This window comes from Pseudorasbora parva, chromosome 14 (genome assembly GCF_024679245.1).
Source record: "Pseudorasbora parva isolate DD20220531a chromosome 14, ASM2467924v1, whole genome shotgun sequence".
In the NCBI taxonomy this organism is placed as follows: Eukaryota; Metazoa; Chordata; class Actinopteri; order Cypriniformes; family Gobionidae; genus Pseudorasbora; species Pseudorasbora parva.
In genome coordinates, this window is record NC_090185.1 from 23,645,394 (window position 1) to 23,672,442 (window position 27,049).

General features: G+C 39.5%; 1 protein-coding gene across 3 annotated transcripts; it reads right to left on the bottom strand.

Annotated features, from left to right (window-relative positions):
* On the bottom strand, window positions 1–26,474 carry tcf3b (transcription factor 3b). 3 transcript variants are annotated; one of them, XM_067415950.1, is made up of 21 exons: window positions 25,958–26,474; window positions 22,351–22,447; window positions 21,179–21,251; window positions 17,714–17,775; window positions 17,549–17,621; window positions 17,309–17,349; window positions 17,087–17,219; window positions 16,952–16,998; window positions 14,392–14,491; window positions 13,999–14,135; window positions 13,822–13,918; window positions 13,482–13,540; window positions 13,226–13,304; window positions 12,900–12,976; window positions 12,369–12,569; window positions 7,888–7,999; window positions 7,616–7,769; window positions 7,308–7,361; window positions 5,380–5,615; window positions 4,909–5,064; window positions 1–2,599 (listed from the first exon to the last, which is right to left on the bottom strand). In XM_067415950.1, the coding sequence occupies exons 2-20, from the start codon at window positions 22,423–22,425 to the stop codon at window positions 4,916–4,918; spliced, it is 1,959 nt and encodes a 652-aa protein (XP_067272051.1). In that variant the 5' UTR covers window positions 22,426–22,447; window positions 25,958–26,474; the 3' UTR covers window positions 1–2,599; window positions 4,909–4,915. The 3 variants fall into 3 exon arrangements, with proteins under 3 accessions (XP_067272051.1, XP_067272050.1, XP_067272052.1); XM_067415949.1 differs by having other exon boundaries at window positions 12,369–12,572; XM_067415951.1 differs by lacking the exon at window positions 22,351–22,447 and having other exon boundaries at window positions 12,369–12,572.
* Window positions 26,475–27,049: the final 575 nt, after the last annotated feature.

The window sequence follows — 27,049 nt, forward strand, 5'->3', positions numbered from 1 at the left end:
TTCTGTTATTAAAAATGGCACATTTATTGCTACATTACTGTTATATACATGACAGTTCTCAATACCTACTTTATATATATATTTATAAAAACAAAGACGAAAAATAATAAAGACAAAAACCGGAGGCACTCTGAAGACAACAGCAGTATTGTTCATGTCCCTACTGCAACTGCAAGACACCAGGTTCTGTAAAATTCACACACATCTTAATTCTGATGGAAATCATGGCAGCAATCTTACTTCGGCGCTCGACCATTCATTCAAAATGTTCACTCAGTTGGACATTCAAGATGCTTCAGGGATAAAAAATGAAAGTAATTCCAGACAGGAAATCCATGATGAAATGACAACACTCCTCCAGCATCTAAAACATTAAGCAGGGGGCAAAAACAAGTCCAGCACTTACATAGAAAGTATAGATACTTTCAAAATGAACATGCATTTGAGATGGTATCAGCTGGATAAAACAAGAATTACTTGAGAATAACAGTCTAGTGTTTTCCGGCCCCCATCTAATGCATCGACGAAGATCCTTCAGTTCTCTGGCGTGCTTCACAGATCACAAGACACTCTCGAAAGCAAAAAAACCCCAAAACAAATAAATTCCAACCTAGTTGAGCCAAAGATGACAGGAACGAGAATCCTAAAATTGCCAAAAAGGTACACACACACACAGCATAATAATGAGGATGAAAGACTACAATGTTTCTAAATTGCAGATTAAATACTACAACACAGATGCTTCCAGAAAGAAACAAAAACAAATCCAAAAAGATGGATGAGCCATTTTTGCATTATGAAATAATAAAACAAATGGTCAAGTTTACAATGAAAGTAAGTTTAGGCACTGACAAGGCATCACTCTCAAAAATGACAGTCTTGAGAATAAGAAGGCCACGATATATAAATGTTCAACAACTTTTTATCTTTATCAAGAATTAATATTATGTTTCCGTTATACTTTAGGACAACCTAACTTCAGTATTCCCCTTACGGTGAAATGTTATTACTCAGAAATCATATCCATTGTGGACATTTTGAAAATTACACAGGTTATAACACCATTTTTTTCCCTACATACATAATTCAAACCATCAGGGAACATCATCTCACGCACATGACAAAAATCGGGTTGAGACGTACACCTTGAAATGACAATATGATCGACTAAACTCACAGTAAGCCAGTCTGATGGAGACGGGAGATCGTGTACATTTGAATATTACATTCAAACAGGTTGCATTGGCGAGACTGAAATGATGGCGAGTGTTGCTTACGCACTACACCATTGCCTAAGAACACTTCTAGTGACGTACGGTTCCCTGAAATCAGGAACCCATCACGAGGTTAAAACCTCGATGCGCCTTCAACCGTCATTATCAAATCTCTTATCATGAGCATAGAGCTATTGGGGGGCATCTGGGATAAAATTAAGGATGGGTCGCCTCGCCCAAACCATACGTTTCTGAAAATATACGCAGGTTTTTTTTTTAATCGTACGGTGCATGAGAGCTTTAACTTGCCCTATAGACTCTACACTTCAAACTAATATGTTTTTGTTATTTAGAAATCTACAATGTATAGACTAACAAAAATATATATATTTATATATATTCTTACATTTTTTTTCTCAAATCGAAATAACATCCATTACATATGCATGAGGTGGACATGTGTACACTTTCAGACTTTTGGCAACAATGAGTCGATGCGAGCGAGTGATGATTGAACGTATATCCTGGTGGAAAAATAAAAGACGTATGAAAGGAAAGAAGTGAAAGGTCAACTTGGCAATTTTGTGCTTGGAAATGCAACGGAATCCAAGCTTTGTTTTGTCATTGTAACAAAAGCTCATTTTCCTTAATGATGCCGTTTCTTCCGATTGGCTGAACTTGTCAATAGCATCATGAGAGCTGATGCTGCGTGATATTTCCAAAGAGATGAAACGGTCTGGAGAACTGCGAATGCCCATGTGCTTTTTTCTCCCTTTCCGGAAGAGCCCTGGCCCACAGAGCTGCTGGGAAATGCCGTCCTCAAAAGCACCACAGGTTCGCCCCACTTCTCATAGGGTTTGGTTACATAATGCATGTAAGACTGTACCTTTCAGTAGGGAATGACAAACCACATTTAAAAAAAAAAAAACTTGCTCATATACAAGCAACTCCCAAACTTTTGTTCCACACGAGTAAGCAGTTTGCGTCTTTTATAAAACGTAACAATTAGGCACAAATCCATGATTAAATTGACGTTTGTCTCGTCTTTCGATCAAAACTCTCTGCAGTGGAAAAAAGGTCAGTTGTGGTCAGAATGTGTCTTTTCCTATGATCCATCGTTGTTGGGAAGCAGAAAAATACAAAACGACTTGAGAAAGAGTTCTTCACATTTGTGCTGGTAATTGCGGTCTGGAGTGATCACGGACAAAATCTGCTGTGTCAGTTATGGCGGGTCGGTTCGTGTGTCCAAAATGGTTTGGAGGGTGCACCTCTTTATTTCGTGGATGATATGCTTTCCGAGTCACTATATGCACACAGAGAGGATGAGAACGGTGGAAGAGATTCAAGGTCACTTCTTCCAGGAGCCCCAAGAAATTTCACTGGATCTGAGGATAGAAAACAGCCATATTGAGGGATTTCTATCAATGTTATCGTTGTTTTTGGACTATACCCGCAACACTTGTGTTGTTCTGACTCCTTGACATCACAAGTGTTGCTGGTATTGTCCAAAAACAACTTTGATCGTGTGAAGTTACACTAGAACAATTACACAACATACCAATGTTGTCATTAAAACTAAAACCATTTAAATAATTTTATTAATTACAGGGGTTGGACAATGAGACGCCTGGTTTAGACCACAATCAGTTATTAGTATTGTGTAAGGTCTCCTTTTGCGGCTAATACAGGTTATCTTAGATATAAGTCCATGACAGTGTCCAGAGGGGTTTCGAGCTATTCCTCTTCCATAATAGTTGCCAGGTCACTATGTGATGCCATTGGAGGAAAACGTTTCCTGACTCGCTCCTCCAAAACACCCCAAAATGGCTCAATAATATTCAGGTCTGGTGACTGTGCAGGCCATGGGAGATGTTCAACTTTACTTTCATGTTCATCAAACCATTCTGTCACAAGTCTTGCTGTGTGTATTTGTGTATTATCATACTGATAATCCTTCAGGGTACAATGTTTGAACCATTAGGTGCACATGGTCCTGCAAAACAGTTCGGTAGTCCTTGGCAGTGACGTGCTGATCAAGCACAGTAGGGAATGCCATGAGATTGCAGCCCAAACCATCGCTGATCTACCCGAGCGCTTCACTCTGAGGAGTAACAATCCAAGTGTTAAGCCTCTTTGGTGCTTCACAACACCCACGGATGTGGGAAAGACAGTTAAGGTGGACAATACATGTTTCACATTGTCCACCGCCCAAGATTTGCACTGTTGGATACAATGAAACCGACATTTGGCATTGGCAAGTGTGACCAAAGGTTTGGCTACAGCAGTCCAGGTACACATTTAATTCTGTAGTGAGTTGGGCAGTTGTGGTTTTATGTTTTTTTGGATACAATCCAGACATCCCTTTAAAACAGCTTCCTCCTCAACAGTTACTCCTGTTGGAGGAGGTTCGTCCATTGTGGAGGTGTTGTGGAGGTACATTATCCTGACACCATAGCTCTCGATAGACCACAAAAACTTGCTGTACTGGTCACAGCGAGACAGCGAGACACACACCAACATCCTCTTTTAAACCCCCGATATGTCTCCCATTAGGGAGACATTGTGTGGATTGCAATATTTTATGTATAACTGATATTACTCTGCTAATTCAACCTTCATACACTTCTCTTATAGCCTGACAAGCCAGACTCACATCAAGATGTTTGGTCTGGAAACTCACCATTGACAGCTCAATCCGAGGGGCGGGATAAACGGTTGTCTTTCAACTCCCTCTGCACGCGATAGGATAGCGCTACACCAACCAGAGTAACGAAGGTGAAACAGTGCTTGTTGATAGTTTAAACATTCACCGTATCCGGTCGGCTAAACTCTGAACACATCTTCCCTTTTTAAGAATGACTTCAGTGCCGTTCTTTGTTCTTTTCTCAGAGAAAAGCTTAACTCCAAGTCTTCCAGAATCGCAGTCAAAGCTGATTCGAAAGACCGCCGCCGTTCGCCAGTTTCTGTGTTTACTAGAAGCACGCAAACGCAACTTGGCCGTCGTCATTATGGCCCCGCCTGCCAACTCTATACACAATGTGATTGGCCCGTCCAGATTGAGAGGAATACAGCTCAGAAGGGTATTGAGAGTTCCTAGACAACACTTGCGGGCAGAATAAATTTGCTGCCGCTAGGGTGCGTCTAGATTTCTAGGCTACTTCTCTTACTGATGGAATGGAAAAATCAGAAAAGATTGGCCACCAGGTCAAGTACAGGCGAGAACCTCCAACACTATATTGGCCAGTGTTTCAGTTTCATTGTCCAACCCCTGTATTTTAAATGTCATGGCTGATAAATGGCAGATATTAAAATTCTATACCATTGCCTAAATAAAACAACAAAAAAAGGGAATTTTAAGCATCACATTATAATGTACAGTACAAAAAAATGGATACTGATTTTGAGATTGGCTAAAGATCACATTCCTCAAATTATTTGTGTTTTAAAGATGATGTCAAATGTAATCAACACACATAATTAAATATACAATATTGACCTATACATATAAATAAAAGAAAATGTCTAATTTTTGCCACACATACATCTTGCATACTTTGTTTTTGGCATCTGAAAATACTTGTAGCCATTGAACATGACTTATGTTCACTATTTAATGATGGAAATATAACTAGTGAACAGAAATTGTTTGCAATAACTGGTAACACAAAGTGAGGAAATGGACATTGTAACGTACCACACGATCACATGTGACTGACAGAGTTGCGTCCATCTCCTCCCAGGCCTTGATGTGGTCCGGAGGACAGCTGCATTTGAGTGTCTCCAACCACCCCGGAAACTTTCTCCTCTTCACGTCGCTTCAGACAAGCTGCTTTGGGGTTCAGGTTGCGTTCTGGATGGGAACCAATGTAAAAAATGCTAAATTAACAGCAGTCGCAAGGAAGCTATCAATTTTATAAGTATAGCTGTCCATGTAACAAAACATTTCATTGATAAAATTCTTCTTCTTCTAAATGTAATACCTTTTAAAAAGAAATTTCCCTTGATGTATTCAAGGTCAAGTGGACAATTTTTTTTATTTATATATCAAACAGTTTTATCATAGCCTACCATATATTACAATCTACTTAATTCCCAGCTTCACATCATACAAGTGAATGTGTATGTTTAGATACAGAAAAATCAGTAAATCAGTGAAAAAACATACCACGAACTTGCTGCTCCAGGTTTAGTATCACGTTGACGGCCTGGTGCAGTATGAGCAGTTTGGTCTGGGGTTTATCGTTGCTCAGGTGCAGCTGACACATGCGGCCCAGCTCTTTGAAGGCCTCGTTGATGTCACGCACTCGCAGTCGCTCTCGTGCGTTGTTGGCCACTCGTCGCTCCTTCTCCCGCTCGACCTTAAGCTCCGGCGGCAAATCCTCATCATCTTCATTGTCTAGACTGGAGAGAGAGAGAGATGACATAACATTTACATGTCAAGCTTTTTTTATTAAATCAAATTTCTTTAAATAATTTTTTTTTTAAAGTGTTTAAAATGGTTACAAAATTGTGACAAAAGCTGTCAGTCCAGGTGTCCAAGAATACTAGGTGCAAACCATTATAAATATCTTGAATGCAGTACCAGTAAAATGTTTGGTCACACCTGACAAATGTTTTCTTGTAATAAATACCCTTTGATCTAAATGCCTGTGCATAAATGTGTGAAATTAATTTAGTAGAGAAATATTTTGTCTATATACACTACTGTTCAAATGTTTGGGGTTGGTAAGATTTTTTTTAATGTATTTGAGAGAAGTCTCTTATGCTCCCCAAGGCTACATTTGATAATTGTAATATTGTAAAATATAAACTTCATTTAATTTTCTTTGATGGCAAAGCTTTATTTTCAGCATCATTTCTCCAGTCTCAGTGTCACATGACCCTTCAGAAATCATTCTAATATGCTGATTTGCTGCTCCAAAAAATATGAATTATTATTATTAAAGTTAAAAAACTATTTTTTGTGAAAACCAATTCATATTTTTTCGAAATCTTTGATGAACATTAAAGGTATAATTCACCCAAAAATGAAAATTCTGTCATCATTTACCCTCCCCCAAGTCAAACCTGTATGAATTTCTTTCTTCTGCTGAACACAAAAGAAGATATTTGGAAGAATGTTTGGTAGTCAATTGTGCAGAGATTTGCTTGGTTACAAAAATTCTAGATATCCTCCTTTGTGTACAGCAGAACAAAGACATTTATACAGCTTTGGAACTTGAGGGTAAGTAGATGGCATAATATTTCATTTTTGGGTGAACTATCCATTTCAGTTCAAGAAGAGTATTTATTTGAAATAGATTTTAAAAAAGACCTTGATAAAAATGACCTGTATTTTTTGCATTAGTTGGACCAGAGCAGAGCTCCAATGCTGATTAGCGTCCCAGGATGCATCTCATGTCATAATTCTTATACTTCAATAATCAATTTGTGTTATTTCATAGTTTTGCTGACTTCATGAGTTCTAAGTTCCATATATGTGGCATATTAGAAGTACTTTTATTCTGAACTCTCATCACTTATCCCTCTGGTTTTGGTTTACTTTCACTTTCACTGCCACTTGCTCTGTCATTTTCTTCAGGTGTTAATAAAGGTGCTTAAAACCTCATGGCCTACCACAGCTGTAGAATATTCAGTCCAAATTGGATCATGCCAGTGGATGTGAACATTCAACCCAGTTTTATGAAGAGTTGAACAGTTCCCTCATTCCTGTCATGCTTCTTATCGTAGTGGATGAGCATTTACCTACCTTTATTAAATATACAGTCAGTTACAGATTTAAAAAAATAAAAATTGTGTCCAAACTTTTTACTGGTAGTAAATATCAGAAACCCCTTTTAGATCAAGATATGAAGCTTTGTCTGCTGATGTTGCAGCGCATTGCAGATTCAAAGACATACAGTTGTAGTTCATACTCATTAAAACATATAGGAGAGAGTCCCACCTGTGTCAAAATCATCGTATAGCATTTTAATGGAAGTATATATTCATTTTGTATATAATAACATTCAGATATTTAATGTTTTAAAGCGATCAAGTGAGCATCCGGAGTCTTTGACCAAACATGCACTCTATGGTGGGAGATAGACTTACTCTTCTCCCTGGTCTGATAAACTTGAAAGGACTTGATGGGTAAACACCTCCTTTCTGAAAACAATGTGAGAGTTTGGGAAGGGGGAGGAAGGGGGAGAACACTATAAAACATGGTACTTTGTGTGTTGGGGAAGCCCAAACACTTTAAAATCAGGCCTGGCCTAATGTGAAGACAGAAATGTATAGACATTTGTTGTAGGAGATCATATGCAGACTTCAAACCACCATATGCCCGAGCATTTTTCAATTTAGAAAGCCATTCTCGAGTATTCTGAGATGACGCTAAAAAAAAAAAAGCGAACTTGTACCTTGGTCTGGTGCGAGACTGTTTGCTTTCCTTCTTCTCTTCTTCAGACTTATCGGCCACAGAGGAGTTCTCGTCATCCTCCTTGTCTTCGCTCTTAATGTCGGATTTGTTTGACGAATGCGTGGCGTGAGCCAAGCCTCCGGGCAAACCTGAAGCTAGAGACAGAAAGTCGTCAAATGCATCGCGCTGGAATTAACTCGCAACTTTCAGCATTTGCATCTGTTGTTTACATGTTGGGTTGGTTCAGAAAGAGAAATTGAAACTGCTGCTCACTGTTAAAACCCTCTGGTGCTCCTCCAGGCTGTGGGGTGCCTGAAGCATGAGCTGACTGTAACAGGGTGCTGCTGGGAGGAAGGCAGGCATGGTCGTCATGATGGCTTCCAGCCTGCAGGCAAGTGCAACAAGGGAGAGTAATTAGCACATATCAATACCCACAGGTGCATTATTATTGTTTTGTATTACGTGATACCACATACAGCTCTAAACTATTGTCCTTATCACTGTTTGGGATGCTAATTTGAAACTAGCTACTGATAGTTGTTAAACTACAATGAAGGTATTGCACTTTTCAAAAAGTAACAAAGTAGATGATTATATTAAAGATATGCACACACACACACACACACACACACGTTAGAGGCCCTTGTTACACCTGGGGCCTATACCATGAAGCCGGTTTAGCCGGCTAGCCAGATATGTGTAAGCTTAGTTTGTGCCAATCCTGGGTTTTAGGTAACATTAAAGTGGTTTGCTTCTAGCAGTGTTTACCTCCATATTAACTTATTAATTAAACTACCATCATGGTACAGGCCCCTGGTATTAAGATTTGTTTTGATCGATCGGATCACAAGTAGACGAGGGAGACACATTCCCGTTTACACCGTCTCTTGTCCAATTTCAACCACTTCTGTCCTGGTTTCTTTGACCCTATAGACCCTATGGGCGGGTAAATGAAAGGGCTTTTTCAGGTCTAGCATTAATAGACGAAATAAGCTTGTGTAATTTAAATACAGTGCCTTGTGAAAGTATTCAGCCCCCTTGAACTTTGGCCACATTTCAGGGTTCAGATATAAAACTGTAATTTTTTGTGAATAATCAACAACAAGTGGGACACAATCATGAAGTGGAACGAAATTTATTGGATATTTCAAACTTTTTTAACAAATTAAAAACTGAAAAATTATGCGCACAACATTTTTCGGCCCCCTTAAGTTAATACTTTGTAGTGCCACCTTTTGTTGCGATTACAGCTGTAAGTCGCTTGGGGTATGTCTTTATCAGTTTTGCACATCGAGAGACTGAAATTTTTGCCCATTCCTCCTTGCAGAACAGCTCAAGCTCAGTGAGGTTTGATGGAGAGCGTTTGTGAACAGCAGTTTTCAGTTCTTTCCACAGATTCTCGATTGGATTCAGATCTGGACTTTGACTTGGCCATTCTAACACCTGGATATGTTTATTTTTGAACCATTCCGTTGTAGATTTTGCTTTATGTTTTGGATCATTGTCTTGTTGGAAGACAAATCTCCGTCCCAGTCTCAGGTCTTTTGCAGACTCCATCAGGTTTTCTTCCAGAATGGTCCTGTATTTGGCTCCATCCATCTTCCCATCAATTTTTACCATCTTCTCTGTCTCTGATGAAGAAAAGCAGGCCCAAACCATAATGCTGCCACCACCATGTTTGACAGTGGGGATGGTGTCTTCAGGGTGACGAGCTGTGTTGCTTTTACGCCAAACATAATGTTTTACATTGTTGCCAAAAAGTTCAATTTTGGCTTCATCTGACCAGAGCACCTTCTTCCACGTTTGGTGTGTCTCCAAGGTGGCTTGTGGCAAACTTTAAACAACACTTTTTATGGATATCTTTACGAATTGCCTTACTTCTGCCCACTCTTCCTTAAAGACCAGATTTGTGCAGTATATGACTGATTGTTGTCCTATGGACAGAGTCTCCGACCTCTGCAGTTCATCCAGAGTGATCATGGGCCTCTTGGCTGCATCTCTGATCAGTCTTCTCCTTGTATGTTTAAAGCTTGGGAAATCTTTTTGTATCCTAATCCGGCTTTAAACTTCTCCACAACAGTATCTCGGACCTGCCTGGTGTGTTCCTTGTTCTTCTTGATGCTCTCTGCGCTTTAAACGGACCTCTGAGACTATCACAGTGCAGGTGCATTTATACGGAGACTTGATTACACACAGGTGGATTCTATTTATCATCATTAGTCATTTAGGTCAACATTGGATCATTCAGGGATCCTCACTGAACTTCTGGAGAGAGTTTGCTGCACTGAAAGTAAAGTGGCCGAATAATTTTGCACGCCCAATTTTTCAGTTTTGATTTGTTAAAAAAGTTTGAAATATCCAATAAATTTCGTTCCACTTCATGATTGTGTCCCACTTGTTGTTGATTCTTCACAAAAAAATGACAGTTTTATATCTTTATGTTTGAAGCCTGAAATGTGGCAAAAGGTTGCAAAGTTCAAGGGGGCCGAATACTTTCACAAGGCACTGTAAAAACACACCCTGAGACAACGGAAAAACACAGTACCAGCTCTAGTTTCTGCTCTGATAGCCCACGAACATTGTGTTTGGTACGTTTTTCGTCTTCAAACCAAACTCGAGTCTTCAATAGACAAAGTTTAAATCCCATCTGGCTAGCATACTCATAATGTTGACACATTAGGTCAGTAGAAGGAGAGTAGGTATTCTTTTGTGTCTGTTCAAACGCTTTTGATCACATGAGCATCTTCAATATGACAGCAACCCAGTCGAATACTTTTCCTAATACCTCTGGAAGTGGTCAAAGGTGGACAAACTCAAAACGCTTTAGACCGTTTACACCTGCATTAGGTGTCATCCACTTGTGATTTGATTGACCAAAATCCAAATGGGTCCAAAAATAGTGCTGTATTTTTGCTATATACAGCAAAGTAAACAATCAGATGGAAGGGCGATGGAAACTTTTTTCAAGATAAATTTAGGTGTCTTTCTAAAACAGGAAACTTGGGAGACTCCAAAAGGACACCAAAATATCCATAAAATGGATAAAATTAATTTAAAAAAATTAAGTCCATAAAATTAATTCAAAATGTATGAACACTGAAGCATTTCGGATTTCACAGTGTATAGTGCACAGTGCAACAGCAGACAGACTTGTTAAATTTTAGACAAGTCAAGTTGCGATACTGAACAGGATCACATGTTCACGCGTACGCTTCCTGTACGTCACCGCAATCGTCTTTACCTTGACTGCAATCCTCATCCATCAAAACTTTACTAGCGAGACGCTGGTTTGCTTTATCCAGCCGAGAAACATAGTTTGTGTATCATCCGGCCATACAGTGGTGGGATGTTTTGACGTTCCGTTCAGTCTGTATTTCACACAGCGCGATGTGTGAGGGCTCGCGCTCTTCAGAAACAATCACAGAATATGACAGACACTGTAATGAATAATTCACTGAAAACACAACGTGAGCTTCTATTCTCTCTGCCATCTCTGATGCAATCAGACTGATTTTCTTAGTGCTGTTTTGGACGGATTGTTTGAATTCGCTTACTGGCTCAATGAACTTTACCCGGAGTTTAGCGGCTTCACAAACGCAAATCGACAATGATCTGATCCCAAAACAGAGAAGCGAATTCAGGTTAAAAAAAATGTCTGCCTACCAGGGATACAGGTGCTTACGCCATTGTAGATGCTCAGTGTGATAAACTCCTGACTACCAAGATCATCTAACTGCATGAGGTAAAATAACATTAATGGCGCAATTTCACATACTTCATTAAATTTGCGTTAAATTATTTGAATACGTTAAGGATTTTGAATTAATTGCATACGTTAACATATTAAGTTGACAGACCTAGTAAATATACACACTCGTTCTAAAAACATATACAATATATAATATTTGACATTAAAATAAATTATTAACATATATTAAATAATATATAGGCAACACTATTTTAGTGTCCTTATTACATGTTACATGTATTAACAGTAAATTATGAATAATTACAGTTAACAATCCCTAAACCAAACTCTATATTAAGTACGTTATAAATAATATTAAAAACAACTGTTTGTAATTACATTGTAACAAGGACAGCTTTAAATAAATTGTAAGCAATACTAATATTGAATACTGCATTTTTTTAAACCCATCCAAATTCAACTAAATTTACTACCAATTAGTGTTGTCCCGATACCAAAATGATGACTTTGATAAGATACCAGACTAAAATACCTGCTGTGACATATCCACACAAATTAAGAAATACAGCTCATATTAGCGCTGTCCTCCTTAAAGTACTGGTACTAATAAAACTCCATATCAACAACACCAGAACGTGCATTTTTACATATTTTTGACCATTCAAACCCAAACAATAATCCGCTGATTCGCGATCACATGTTATTTGAAAGGCGTGCGCACGCTTCAGGTCAGAGTCCGGCTCGAGCAAGTCCCGCGCTGCGCTTTATTTTCTCATGCGCGCATATTTCTGTACACATGTCCTGACACCTGCTGTGACACATCCACACAAATTAAGAAATACAGCTCATATTAGCGCCGTCCTCCTCATATTAGTACCGGTACTAATACAATTCCATATCGTACCGTTTGTAATAGCAGGGTATTGCAATACTTTTCTAGTGATGGTATATCGTGCAACACTACTAACAATTCACTTAAAACATGACTCCACAGATGCCATTTTGTGTTGTTCTTTGAATCATACTACTGCGTGTCCACACTAACCATGGCAGGGTGTCTGTTGCTCAGGGGCAGTCCCGGGTTGGCGAAGGCCTGAGGGAGACCCCCCATGGATCCACTGGATGTGGAGACGGCATTCAGAAGGCTATGCATTTCGGCATGGGCTCCAGGAATTCCCGGGGCCTGACCCACCGCATGACTTCGGAGCACGTGAATGGCTTCTTCTAGTCTGTCTTCCATTTTGTTCTGCTGTGGACCAAATATTTATTTATATTTTTGTATTATTTTTTATATTTTTTTATTTATATTTACCTTAAAGAATATATTAAATTATATATTGAGTATTTAACAAAAGCAACTTGCATTGGCAAATGTTAAAATAAGTAATGTGCATCTTTGTTTCATCTCAAGATGCACACCAGTAATGTGATTTTTTTTTTCTAAGGCAAAAGCTACTTAAACGTCCTAATTGAACTAAGGCCTAATCCTGTCTTAATCTAAGCCCTGCCTGTGAAACCAGGCCATACAGTATTTAATAATAATGGGAATGTTGAAAAGGGATCTTTTTAAGCTTACCAGTGCATGTAGTCCACCCTCATAGTTAGGAGACAGAGCCGTCTGGCCAGAAGCTCTTGACCACTGTGCTGCACCTGCTGAGGAGAACATGATACAAAGCCTTAGTGTGAAAGATGAGGAATACTACTGTGACACAAGATGGCGCTCTAGAGCTTCACATTCACATTTACACCTCGACCTACACAAAGCCCATCAATCTAAAGGGAATGATTTATGATTCTTCAGGCTGCTTCTTCTGCATACACGTATTTGTCTTGGTATCCATCAACACAAACAGATCTAATGAACCGGATCTACCTTTGACAGAAAAAGACAGCGTATCTTACTTGCAATACCCTGAGGGGAGCCCACAGGAGTGGAAGGAGTGGAGGAGAAGTTGTTGCTGTTGTGGTCCGAAGGGTAGATCTGTCAATCAAAAACAGATGGAACATGACTAAATTTGAAGCCAAGCACATCTCCAACTACATGGCTACTAATAATAATTTGTAATGAAAGGATCATTGAAAGCCTGAATAATGCTATCTGTCTTTGACTTCACATGGCCAAATGCTCTTTCATGGTGATTAATGGAAGCTCACTCACCGAAGCAAGAGCTTTTCCGATCTCATCACCTGAGCTGCTTGCGACTGTGCCTCTATTGGCTGTGGGAGTGAATGAGAGAACTTATTAACTTAATTTATTACATCAATGTCATGTCTACTCAGCTGGATTCATAATTTGCTAATCTGCTAAAAATGACCATTCAAAATCTAAATGAAAGATTGAAGACCATTTTCTTCTAAATTATACTTCAAGTTTAGACTAGTCTTAGACCAAAATTGATTTCACAAGAAGAATCAACTTTAAGATCCAATCTGAACCCAATTACAAGCTCATTTCACAACCTAGAAGACATTAAATTAAAAAGATGAAGGTAATTTACCCAAAATGCTGTCTGATCCATTCATGGAGGATGAGTGGCTATAGGCTGCGGAGCCCGAATGGAAACCATTGACGTCTGCTCCATGCAGAGGATAGTTCTGTAGAGAGAAACACAGTGACTGGAGCTTCTGGAATGAGTCACAATTTACTAAATCTTCAAAACATTCAGAGGACATACCATCCTGTCTTGTGCGTTTATCGCCGAGAAAGAGCCAGGCTGGTTGATGTGTGGCGAATTCCCCAGCATAGCTGTGTATCCTGACTGACCTAAGGGTCCAGAGGGGGCCCAGGGGTCCGAAGAGGAGTGTAGGCCCTCTGCAAACACAAAGGCAGATGGGAAGGATCAATACCAGTCAACTTGTGCAGACATGCTATTATAATCCACAAAAACATTTGTCTTTGTGCGTGTTTCTAATTTCAAACAAACAAAACTACAAGATAAATGCTTAGTCATTAATAATCTGTTTGCAAGATGTCTGCGTGAACATAATATGTACCAATTATATCGTGGAGATTGGGTTTTTAGAAGTGGCACAGACTTCTGCATAATTGTATTTCCCCATGTACACACCTTGCATGTAAAAGGATCCTGGGTACACAGAGCCAGGTTTGGAGCCCGGGTAGGCAGCACCGTCACGGATATAGTCATCACCAGAGGTGGCAGCATAGACCTGCATTTATAAACAAGGTAGATGAAGGACATAAAGAAACAAACATTTGTATAGTAACAGGCTTCATATAGACAAAAAAACAAGGCAAATCGCTTGCACATGAATGCACAATTTGGTATGGAGCCCATGAAGCTGGCAAGCACTTTGTGATTTTCGGTACAAATGACGTGTACGCGTGTTTCCATAGTGCCCCCTCAGATAAAGTGGCAGGGACAGAGAACAGAGCATGCTGGGAAATGCGCCACGGCCATCTCATGGCACAGTCGGCGCTTCCTCTCGCACTCCCATGAGCCAAAAAAGGAGAGGGAGGACAGCTACAGGGAGCACTATCACTAAGAGTGAGTCCAAATCAAGCTAACCACACTGGGTAATGACATCTTTCATAACACTGCTATGGAAAAAACAGGTACTTGTTTTGTTTTCAATAATAATAATAACATAAATAAATTATACTATATATATCTTTCAAAGGAAGCCTTAAAATGGAACCAAATGACGATCGGAGACTCATCTGAATTCAGGAGCCGCGAGGCATGCGTCCATACAGTGTATTCGCCAACAAGCACGTTTTAACATGTATGATTTGTATGTTTGTCTGTATGTGCGCATACATGAGCGAGTGTTTGGGAGGGAGGGGGCGCCGGCGGGCGGGTGGGTCTAGGGCCAGTGGAGAATACAAATCCAGCAAAGCGATATTTCTCTTTTGCCTGTAATTTGATTTAACAGGGAGAAGTGGGATGGGAATGGAGAGATGCACTTCTAATTACAGAGCCATCTGCCTACTCCTGGAGCCCGTCCAACTCCACAGGCAGCTGGGCTGAAGAGGGGAGGGGTGAGAACAGTGGGGGGAGAGGTCTAGCTGAAGAAGTGGTAGGAGTGGAGCAAAATAGACTGGTCGATTATGTAGAAACCACATAAAAGAACAAACAAGGGAGGGGAAAAAACCTGCGAATGGCCCTCTTCTCTGAAGTTCACTAGGAAACACATCCTCACAATGATTTGTTGATGCACTTGAGAAGATCAAGGCAAGCCCGGACAAGTTAAGGATCAATATCCTGTACTGCTAAGCCAAAGTTGAATTTAAACATACACAAACGCACATACAAACATACCTACACACATACATACGCCATAATAATGAAAGTGTTATAATGCTGTGGCGGCACAAGAGGAAGTTATACTGAGCCATAGAGTGGGATTCAGCAGAAGCTAGAACCCTAGCTCCTCAGCAGCCATTAATCTGAGCTAAGACAAGCGAAAGAGCGAGAGCGAGAGAGAGAGAGAGAGAGAGAGAGAGAGAGAGAGAGAGAGAGAGTACACAAGAGAGGGAGAAAGTACGAGAGAGAGAGAGAGAGAGTACGAGAGAGAGAGAGAGAGAGTACGAGAGAGAGAGAGAGAGAGAGAGAGAGAGAGAGAGAGAGAGAGAGAGAGAGAGAGAGAGAGAGAGAGAGAGATGCAATGAGACTCACAACTGGGTCACTTTGGAAGAGGGGGAGGATAAGGTCTAGCATGGGCAAATCTGTAGGATCGTGTTTGGGGAGAGGGTTTTAGAGGGCAAAGTGTTGAGCTAATGTGGATTTAGACTATGAAACAACAGTTATGCGTCCCATTACTCAAAGGAAGTGGTTTGGAAAGGGGTCTTGCTACTTGCATATTTTTACAAGTTAACACCGACTTGCAATAGTCAAAAGTTCAGAAATATTATAAACCTTAGTCATGGAAGAAGTCTTTATTTTGAAGGCAAATTAAAACACATACTGACTGTTCAATCAAAAGTCTGTCCACTGGAATGTTTTTGTTAGGATGTTATGTTGGCTAAACGATAGACAACAATAGAATCTTTTAGGAGGATCACCGTATTTTTCTTGTTTGTTCATGCCATATTAAATAAACTACTGGATGGCTACCTCTTTCAGGCGGCATGTTAACTATTCTAAACTCTGTAGGAAGGTGCTCCTCCATGAACACCCATCATCTATAGGCTTTGGGACTAATGTCAAACCATTTCAGATGCCACAAATACCTGAAGTCAACTCTAGAAGTTCCTCTAATGGACACTATATAATTCTTACATACTTAAGCTCTTATGGTAAGCTCTTCTGCAATTGCTAAAGAGCAGAATTTTGCCGATTTAACATCTATGCAATTCCTGACAATTAAAAACATTAAGGCCTGGTTTCACCGACAGGACTTAGATTAAGCCAGGATTAGGCCTTAGATGTAATTAGGACATGCAAGTAGCTTTTACGTGCCATAGAAACAAAAACATTACTGTTGTGCATCTTGATGCAAAACAATGACACTGACATATTTAAGTTGATTTCAGATAAAACAGCTCAAACATGCATTTTAGTCTGGGACTAAGCTTAAGCCTTGTCTATGAAACCAGGGGTAAATCTTCAAATTGAGATCGCAATGAAAAACATCAGTAAGAAAGAATATTTCAGAAAGGTCACTCACTGAAGATGGCAGTCCTGGCGGTTTCCTGATCTTTTTTGGTTGGGGATCTTTGAAAAGATTAAAACAGACATGTTACTCTTTTCCTTTGAATATTCACTGATCCAACAGGTCTAGTAAGTGATGGATGTTCTTTACCCATGCCTCCATCTGAGGGGCGTCTCCGGGGGTTGTTGGGGTATGAAGGGTAGAATTGTGAGCCTGACTTCAGACCGGATGGGGACATGGCATCTGCAGAAGGCATGGCGATGTCTGAGGGCAAGAACCCCGGCTTATAGGGAAAAACAGATTGGCAGGTTTGGGTCAAAAGTGGATGATATCAAGAAGGCACTTTCAAGAGTTGCTCATGAGTCAACTTACCTGGCCCCCAAAGGAAGAGTATGGGCCCCTTTCATTCTTACCTACAAGTAAAAAAACAGTGGGTGTTGTTAAATACATATGTGCAAAAGTTAATTAAAATCAAATTGACTTCTGAGAATGAATCATCTTGCTGAGGCCAAAGAGGAGCTCATTTACCTTGAGCAACCTCGAGGCAACCTATGGCGCAGTTTCTACATCAGCAGCCTTGAGATCAACAAACCAAACATTGGTAAAACTCACCACTAATCCCTGTGCCAAGGAATGGGGAAGATAGTCCGTCATGTTCATTGAAGTGCGAGCCCTCTGCATAGCTCTGGAAAAGCAAAAACAGAAGCAGGTCAAAACTATAAAACATGCCCCAACAACACCTTTAGACGGCCAACAAGGCAATGGGTTTGCCCGTACCTGGTTAAAAGATGGACTGTTTTGATCTCCGGCAGCCCAAGTACTACTGCGCTCTTCCATACCTACAAAGCAATTGATCACAAGCTGTCAGACCAACTCTCCAATTCTGGCATGCGCTAAACCTTCACATCAAGATCCTTCTTAATTCTCCGTTCATGCATTAAGGCCATTGGACATTTGGCGGCTGGTTCTCGGTGCTTGTCAGACAGTCTCTGGATCTCATCCAAAACCATCACACCACACTAATATCCATGTCATTCAGCAAGCCTCAACATCACTGACCATAAAGGGAGCATTCATTCAGTCACTGGATCTCATTAAGACAAGTTGGGGGGAGGAATATCACGGCAAGCAGAACAAAAACAGGCTGATCAAAGAATTGCGAAATTAGCATCATTGTACAATTGGGAGTGGAGACCCATAGGGACAACACAGGTCTCAGTACAAGGCACACAGGATATGTAGCATGTATAAAAGGTTCTCCTTATTGCCATCAATATGCTTTATATGTAGAAATATGGATATGCAAAAACATTGCGGAAACGTTTTAAAGTGTACTGGAGCAGAAATTCCTCATAAAGCATTCCCCTCTGCCTCCTGTCTTATGCCTTAATGCAAAGCTCTCCAAAGACACATGGCTTAATTGCATGCTGATTTGCATAATTGTGCATATTAATGCAGTTGGTTTATGAATATTCATATTCTCCTTTTGATTTTTTTTTAGGTCTAATTAAAAATGTGTGAGAGAAGAGGGGGTCTCAGCCAGAGCGGCCACTGAAGGCTGAGCATGAGTGATGAAGCTAACAAAGCAGAGCAAATAGCGACATCCACGCTGACAGCCGTGATCTATGGAGCCCACGCAGGCAGCATGGGAAATGAAGTGGGCACTGACTGAGTGAGTGAAAGAATCTCCCTGGCAGTATCATCTTATGTGGGGAAAAATGAAGTGGCAGAGATACAGATTCAGATGCAGAAGGACCATATAAGATGTTTAACATGGCAAATGGTTTTGGATGGCATTTGTCAGTAGGACTGACAATTTGAACGACCATATTAGCAAACTAAACTGGTGCTTTTTCTGGTTTTGTATATACAAAGTGGCTTTGTTGTGAGGATACAATGCAATTTATCTTTTGAGTTATTGGCTACTTATTTGCTGCAAGCATCAAAATGCAATTCTACAAAGACAAATCTCACATTCAGTCAAGCAGGAACCGATTCCATTTCCTGCGTTGAGGAAAGATCATTTCCTTTCTAGACTCCTTCAAATACATCAGCTACATGGCGTGTCATTAGTCAAGTTCACGTTGCAGCAGATATCAAAAGTGAAGCCATTAAGACTTGGTGTGTGTAAATGTGCTTGCATGTGAGGGGTGTGGCTTGGGGGGGTCCTGTCCTGTCCTAACGCTGTCCTCAGTGGGTGACGTGTTGGGCAGCTGTGGAGGTGAGCGAGAGGACGCCTGGCGAAGTCCTCCCATGCAAGAACTCCCGCAAACAGCATGGCTATGCCCAAGGAGGGGGGAGGAGATGGCTTAATGCAATTAGCACCCTACGAGCACTTTTGTCTTGAGGAACAGATGCACTTCTGAAGGCCACTGTTTCCTCTAAACATGTCCTTACTTTGTGGATTTTCAGCATGAATCATAGGAGACAGTCAGGAGTTTAAGTACCAGCCAATTTGTAAAGCTCAGGGTTTAAAGCTGAAGTGTTATCCGGTCCATGCAAAGAAAAGGGTTCTATTCAAGATCATCTTGTTATTTTACAACACTTTTTTGTGATCTTTAAGGAATGTTCTGGGTTCAGTAAAAGTCAAGCCCTGTCAACAGCATTTGTCACGTTGCCACAGAAAATAAAACATGAGAAGGATAGGAAAACACTAAATGTTAAAATATACGGTTTTGTATAATATATATATATATATATATATATATATATATATATATATATATATATATATATATATATATATATAATATTGTACAATAAATAATAACATTGCCTGTGCAATAATATTAAGTAAATAAATAAAAAAATAATATTATATATATGTGTGTAAAGAAAAAACTTTTTTTACATAGAGAAGACTCCAAACACACAAAATACGTCAGTGATGAATAACTATAAGTTTATCTGGCTGGAAAAGAGGTCTCAACACCAAAATGACAACTTTACAGTTCAAATAATACACTTTAAGGATAAACACAAGTGATTTTAAAGCCTCAAAGTGCTTTTTAATTTTAAAAAAACTGAGGAGAGATAAAAAATATTTTCTGTGGCAAACCAGGACATGCCTACAAACAGAGCTTGAGGCTTACTGAACCTGGCCTTCATGAGTACAAACAAATACTTCTGCAGAACTGTCCCTTGGACCTTAGTTTCTTAATAGCGAATCTGATAACATGTCATATCCTGTTATACAGAGTTTACAGGATGAGGTTTATGTTGACTGATGTGGAGACCTTCTAGAAGCATCTCACAAGTGACAGATTTAAGAGTCAGGGTCACCTCGGTGTCAGGTAGCTCTCCCAATAAAAACCTCAAACTGAGACATTAGCTTGGCCCTGCTATGTAATTGGCACTTTAGGCCGCCACAGACCGAGAGTGAAGCTGGTGATCTTTCACAGTGTTCTTTTGCTGTTTTCATGCGGCCTCCTGCAGGGTGGTGGGAGGTATGAGAGAGCTTTGTTGCAGACTAGGTCCATTTCCTGTCAGTTGGCAGGGGGAGAAAGTGTTTTCTTGTGTGGGGGGAGGAGTGTTTTACGCGGTGGGGTGGGGGAATCATTTGGAGACCGCAAGGCCTTTATTTAAGTCTTTGTTCTCAGATTGTTCTTATTCAAGGGAAATGTTTGGACTGGAGTGTCGATTGGGAGACAGACAGACAGGCTGGAAAGACTTAAAGAGAAACGCATGGGACGTTCATGCTTTTGACAGCTTGTGAAACAATCTTAACTGGAGCAAAACCAGCCAACAATGGGAGCAAAAAATAACACGCAAGAGTGGGTGTTGCAACTGGTTAAAAAGATGACAAACATAGAAACAAAGCAAAATACATACTTGTTAACTGACCATGAGATTTGGGCTGTTAAAACGTGCGAGACTCAACCGCTATTACAAACAGCAATGCAACTCATCAGTCCCTCCTCTTGACCTAACAAAGTTTTTATGATGTACAAGTTTGTGCAATAAGTGCTTCAACTGAACACCCAGTTCAAAGGGATCCAAAATGCCCCGAGCTTTGACTCTGGATATACTATGGTGTATTCATGAAATAGGGGATTTAGGAGAACAAGAAGAAGCATGTTCTCTTCCTCTGTTGAGGAGTGAGCCCTTAGCAACTGGCCCAAACACCTCTACTGCTCTAAAGAACACCACTTTAAACTCATGAAATGCACAAATATGGCAAAAGTAATGTGACATTTCCTTCTAAACAAGTAAAAAGGCATGCATTTAGTAGTGAAAATTTACCTGAACCACCAAATTGACTGCTAGCAAGAGTGGTTGGTCTGTTCTTCCCATTGGCCACAGGTGGCGCAAACATCTACAACAGATAAATAAGAAGCAGAGATCGAGTTTAAATTAGTGGCATAATCACAGAAAGCTCATTTCAATAGGCGTCCACAGACAGCGATTCCTCAGCATAGTTGAGAATTCACGCAATGTGACGTCAACCATAGCTTGTTCTAAAGGTCACGTCACCTTTGCCAGATATAACCCACTAAAATGGTTCAATCTGGAAGAGAAAAAAAACCTCTCTTTTGAAGATGCATCCTTTGAAGAGGGTTTCACAGAAAGGGCTGAAGAATACCCATTTTATACTGGGATAGATGATGTCTCTTTGTTTTTGAAGTGCAAAGAGAAACATGTAAGCAGCGACAGTGCTAGCCTTGCATGGTGCATGGGAGGGACTTTCTCGTGTGGTAGACATTTTTCACGATGTGAAACATCTTTTACACCAAGAGAAAGAAGATTCTGAATGCATAATCTGCAAATCCTTCGGTTTTTAGAAAAGGTTCAAGGATAGAAAATAAATGCGATAGGAGGTATAACTAAACCATCAACAATTTGAAAATTAGATGTGAGATCATAATGCATTTGGTCTGGCACGTCTGATTATCAATGTATTGTCTTAATTGATGCACTGCTTCAGTAGATGGCAATTTTCCAATGCAATAAATTAAGCATGGTCGAGCCATCCAATGAATCAAGCGATTAACATTTTCATATTTGCAATTTTTTTTAATGCTATTTAGGATGGCATGACCGCCAAGAATAATCAATTTTTAACAACAGGTGAAAAGAGAATAATAAATTGAAGGATAAGGAGGGGGAAAAAATGGTGAGATGTTAAAATTAGAGAGGATTGAGTGATGGTTATTACGCTGAAGATGTTTTAAATGGCAGACCACACTTCTCAGGAGCCAGTCGGGAGGATTGCACATGATTTAATGATCCATTTTAATGTTTATAGCCACCAACAAAATGTCCATACAATCACCGTTGTGACAGAAGATTCGATCAGTCCGAAGAGGAATGAAGAAAAAATGATAACCTCTGACTACAAGGTCAGATTTTGTTGAAGAGAATAAGGAAAGGTGCCAATCGAATGTCCGGATCGATGACAAAGACTCCTTCCTTACCGCACTGAAATCCAACAGGTCACTGAGTTCCTTATCTGTTCCCACTGTAGCCATTCTCTGGTGCGCCTCGTTCATACCACTCGGTCTTTAAAGCACCCTGCAGGAGAAAAGCAGAGTAAGAGACACAGCTGTGATGAGCTATCTAAAGACCCGATGAATGAGAAAGGCAGTGATGTCGAGTGTCCTCGTATGAAATAGTAGATAGAATTGGAAGTGTATTGTGCTTATAATATACATCTCATAAGAGTATATTATTTCCAGCATTTGCATGTCCCACATTTCTTGTGACAAATGAAAAATGGGACTAAATTGAATTAACTGACTATGCATTGCTTCAGGAGATTTCACGAAACACCAGTGCCAAGTTATTATCTTTGTCCAAGAATTCAATGTTCAATCTAAAAGTTGCCTGATAATTAATTTGGCCAAGGACATCCAGTATGTTTTACACAACGATACGGCTAGAAAAGCATTACTAGAAAAAGTTGTCAGTCCTTCTATATACCAATTGTAATGTGACCTTAGACCACAAAACCAGTCATAAGTCGCACAGGTGTATATTTGTGGCGATAGCCAACAATACATTGTGTGGGTCAAAATTATCGATTTTTCTTTTATGTCAAAAATTATTAGAATATCAAGTAAAGATCATGTTCCATTAATATATTTTGTCAATTTCCTACCGTGTGTGTGTGTGTGTATATATATATATATATATATATATATATATATATATATATATATATATATATATATATATAAATTCATTATTTTTAGTAATATGCATTGCTAAAGACTTTATTTGGACAACTTTAATATAGATTTTAAGGTTTTCAAATTGTTGTATCTCAACCAAATATTGTCCTATCCTAACAAACCATACATCAATGGAAATATGTTTCAGATTATGTATAAATCTAAAAAAAAAAAATGTAAACATGAAAACAAAAAAAGACCCTTATGACTGGCTTTGTGGTCCAGAGTCACATATCATCGACATCAGGACACCAATGACACTAAATCAACAATCAATCAGTTTCCATGAAACCATGATATCAGCACATGGAACATGCAAATCGGTGTTCTTAACTTATTGTACATCTCTATCCTGTGTATGATTTATAGTTATCTGGCCAGTTGTTTTGCATAAAAGGAGACCATCAAACAAGAAGGAAAAGATTTAAACGACCTCCAAATGGGGTAAAATGTTTTAAAGGTTGCTCTTTTAATCAACTACAATGAAATTGTCAAACATTTCTAAAACATAAACTTTTCTCAGTGGCATCTTAAGGAGTCCTGTTTGCTATTGCATGCAAACAGGTGGTGTGCTTTAGCAGTCCTTCTTATTAGCCATTAGTTTTCCCCAACCGGCTTATTATAACACTATTCCAAGCCAATAGCTATAATAGAAGTGTTTTTACACCTTTGCAAATTCATTTTATTCACACTGCTTTGTTGACTCCTAAAGAAAAGCAGCTAAATGAAAAACATAGCCCCGGAGTAAAAAGATTCGCCAAATCCCCCTCAAATCCATGCCAACCAAAACAAAGCCAAAACACACATAAAATATATATTTCACTCCGCATACTGGAATATTTTCATGTAAAATCTGATAAATGTGTCGGTTTTAACTGATATGACCAGCCCCGCTGGTTGTACGAGGTGGGAATCGAAAGGCGGTTCTTTTTAGGCCTAGCTTACAAAAAAATGGAAACGCATGGTTTATGTCGTAGGCATTTGACAGTTCTCAACCGGACAGATCACCGTATTCAGTTTTCCCATTCCTTTTATGATTTAATCGAATACGCGATCAGTCCGATTCTTGAACTAATGACCCCAAGAGTCGATTCTTTTAAGTAATGCAAAATACAGCAGCCCCAGATCAATTCCATTCCAGAACGAATGATTCTTATGAACCGGTTCTGTGTAGTGCATCAAAACACTTATGAATCAGTCAGTGCTTTTGATGAATTAATCTAGTTCACTGTCATTTCTTTCGTTATATGTCTGATTCGTAATAAACTAAGGACTTAAATAAGCATAATTACTGACTAGCTGTTCACATGACAACGTCCATAAGACAGGCCTACATTAGGCAAGGCCTACATTAATGAAATAGGTTACCACCTTTTTGTTTGTTTACTACTTGCATTTAAAATTGGGGCCTATTTTAAAGAATTAATTGTGCCTATTAAAGTCTGTAAAAGTGTGAACCTTTAAGACGTGTATTATTAAGTCTAGGAAATTTATGATTTGACGTCGGCTGTGCTGAAATATGAAATGGTCACAATTTGCCAATAGATTGCTGTAAATGCAATAGTAGACTATATACATTTTCCTAAAATATTATGTCGTCATAAGCTTTAAATTCGTCATTATGACGAATCATTCTGAGGAAACTAGAGCAGAATCGTTAAATTCCTCACGATTCCCATTCCTAACGGTAAATGTTCCTGTCACACACACACACACACACGTTAAAAGAAACGAACGAGGTTACACCGATAACCACTAAACACGCGTTTGAAACGCATTTCGTATCTTAATTTTTATTTTATTATTATTTTTTAGTCTGCTTTGGCACTGCTTGGCGGTTAGTTGTAAGAAAGCGCAACAGTGTTGAGCACCGAATTAACACCTGAACTAATCCACGTTATGAATAGAAATATGGAAAATAGGCTATAGCCTACCACGAAAAGGTAGCTATAGCCCAATTAAAAACCATCTGAATTATTGAAAGTGGAACTGTTTAGTCACGTCTCTTTCTTTGTGTAAGTAGGGCTAAGCTTCACCCAGACATTAACAATGTCAATATTTATTCTCAGTTGTAAACTTATTGTATTACGATAGCTATAACCATCTCAAAAACCGATAGGCCACCTCGATCGCACGCACGTAATTTTGATAAGCACGACATTATTATCAATATTAACCAGGCGTCTAGCCGATAATTCTCCATTATTCATGTGTTGTAAGATAAATGTACGAGTTTGGCTGGGGATAACGCTAAAGTTAATAAAAGTACCGCGGCAAAATGTCAACTTTTCCTCAAGAGACTCGCGATTTGATGAAGACGAGTGGGGGTGGGGGCACGAGGAATTTCCTGCCAAAAATATTCAACGAAGTAACTGAATTAACCAAAGACTTTGTGAAAGCAAACCTAAACACAACGCACTACAAGTTTAGTAGGAAGTTATGCATTTTAATAAGTCTAACAAATGTACGTAACTTTCAGCCATTGGTAATTTGTAAATTACATTTGCACTGACAGCTCTCGCTCTTAACTAGTCAGTTAAACTCATAAGCGCCCCACAAAACTAATCCTTACTTTGATAAAAGGACAAAGGAGTCATTTCTGTTAGGATAGAACTGGGTTAAAGACCACCAGCACAAAACTGGGCAGGACTTCCCACCAACACCACAGCCACTAAGCAAGAAAAAAAAAAAAAAACTCTGCATCCCCCCACTTCCATAACCAGACATCCCAAAAACTTGCTAAATTGAACTTCAATATGCAATTATGTGAGTTCTCTGATGTAAATGAAAGACCAAAATGATTCAACTTAATAACCCAGTACAACACTACAAAATAACAAAAAAGCATTACCTCTGTTTTTATCAGTTGTATTACATCCAGTAGTAAAAAAGAAAGGTTGGATCTCGCAGGGAAAAAACATAAACTTGAAAGAATTTGAAGCACGGCGCATTAAAGGCTGATAGGCGCAACAATGTGTGTTATTCCTCCTTTGACATCCTCCTTCAAAACACCAACGTCACAAATACAATGTTGCAGGTCTGTATCCAAACAATCCCGCGCCACGACTTCCTTTATGTTGTTACAATTGAGGTGAATTCATTCTTCTAGTAGACATCTTGACCACCTCCATCCACATTGTGAGCAGCAACAATGTATTCCTCCGCATGGAAAGAGGGGCCTCAAACGCTCGGGTGTCCAGTTTCATGTGCCCAGGGGAGTCAAGACTTTTTTCGACAAGGTCTACGGATTAAAATGCACGGATGAGTCAGGACGCGCTAAATGGTTGTTAATCATTTGTCAGTCAAGATTTAATAGGTATGCTGTAAGGAAAAAATAATTGATAATGGGAACTATAATTTCCGGCGGAGGTTGACGGTAGAAAAGTAAGCGGCATTTATACAAGAGCAGCAAGAGATGGAGAGATAAACCCGCATGTTAGTAGCCAATAGAAAGACGACAAGAAGTGATAGGCAGTTGGAATGTCCAATAGTTACACGTTTATTCACTCCTGAACCGCCCATTTCGTGACGAACGCTGTGTGTTCAGTGAGGCTGACTGAAGGGGTAGAGCACAGCCTGCGTGACATCATTTTATTTGTCTGGTTAATGTCGACGCCCGCGCGTTGTATCGCTACTTAGGCTGAAAACATTCGTTAAAGTCTATCTTAATCGGGCGCACAAACGTTAGGAATACTACTTTTTAAACTGCTTAATTAACACATTTTTGTCGGAATAAACGCCAAAGGTTTAACATTCAAAAGGACTTATTTGTAGGACTGTTTAAGAGTGTAGGCTATATCCTTTATCCTTCTCATTGGGTGCTTAGTGACTACTAGGTAGTTTTTAACTAAATCTGTACTTAATTTGGTTACACTTGCCCGGTTTCACAGACAAGACTTAAAGGGTTACTTCACCCAAAAATGAAATTTCTTTCATTAATGAC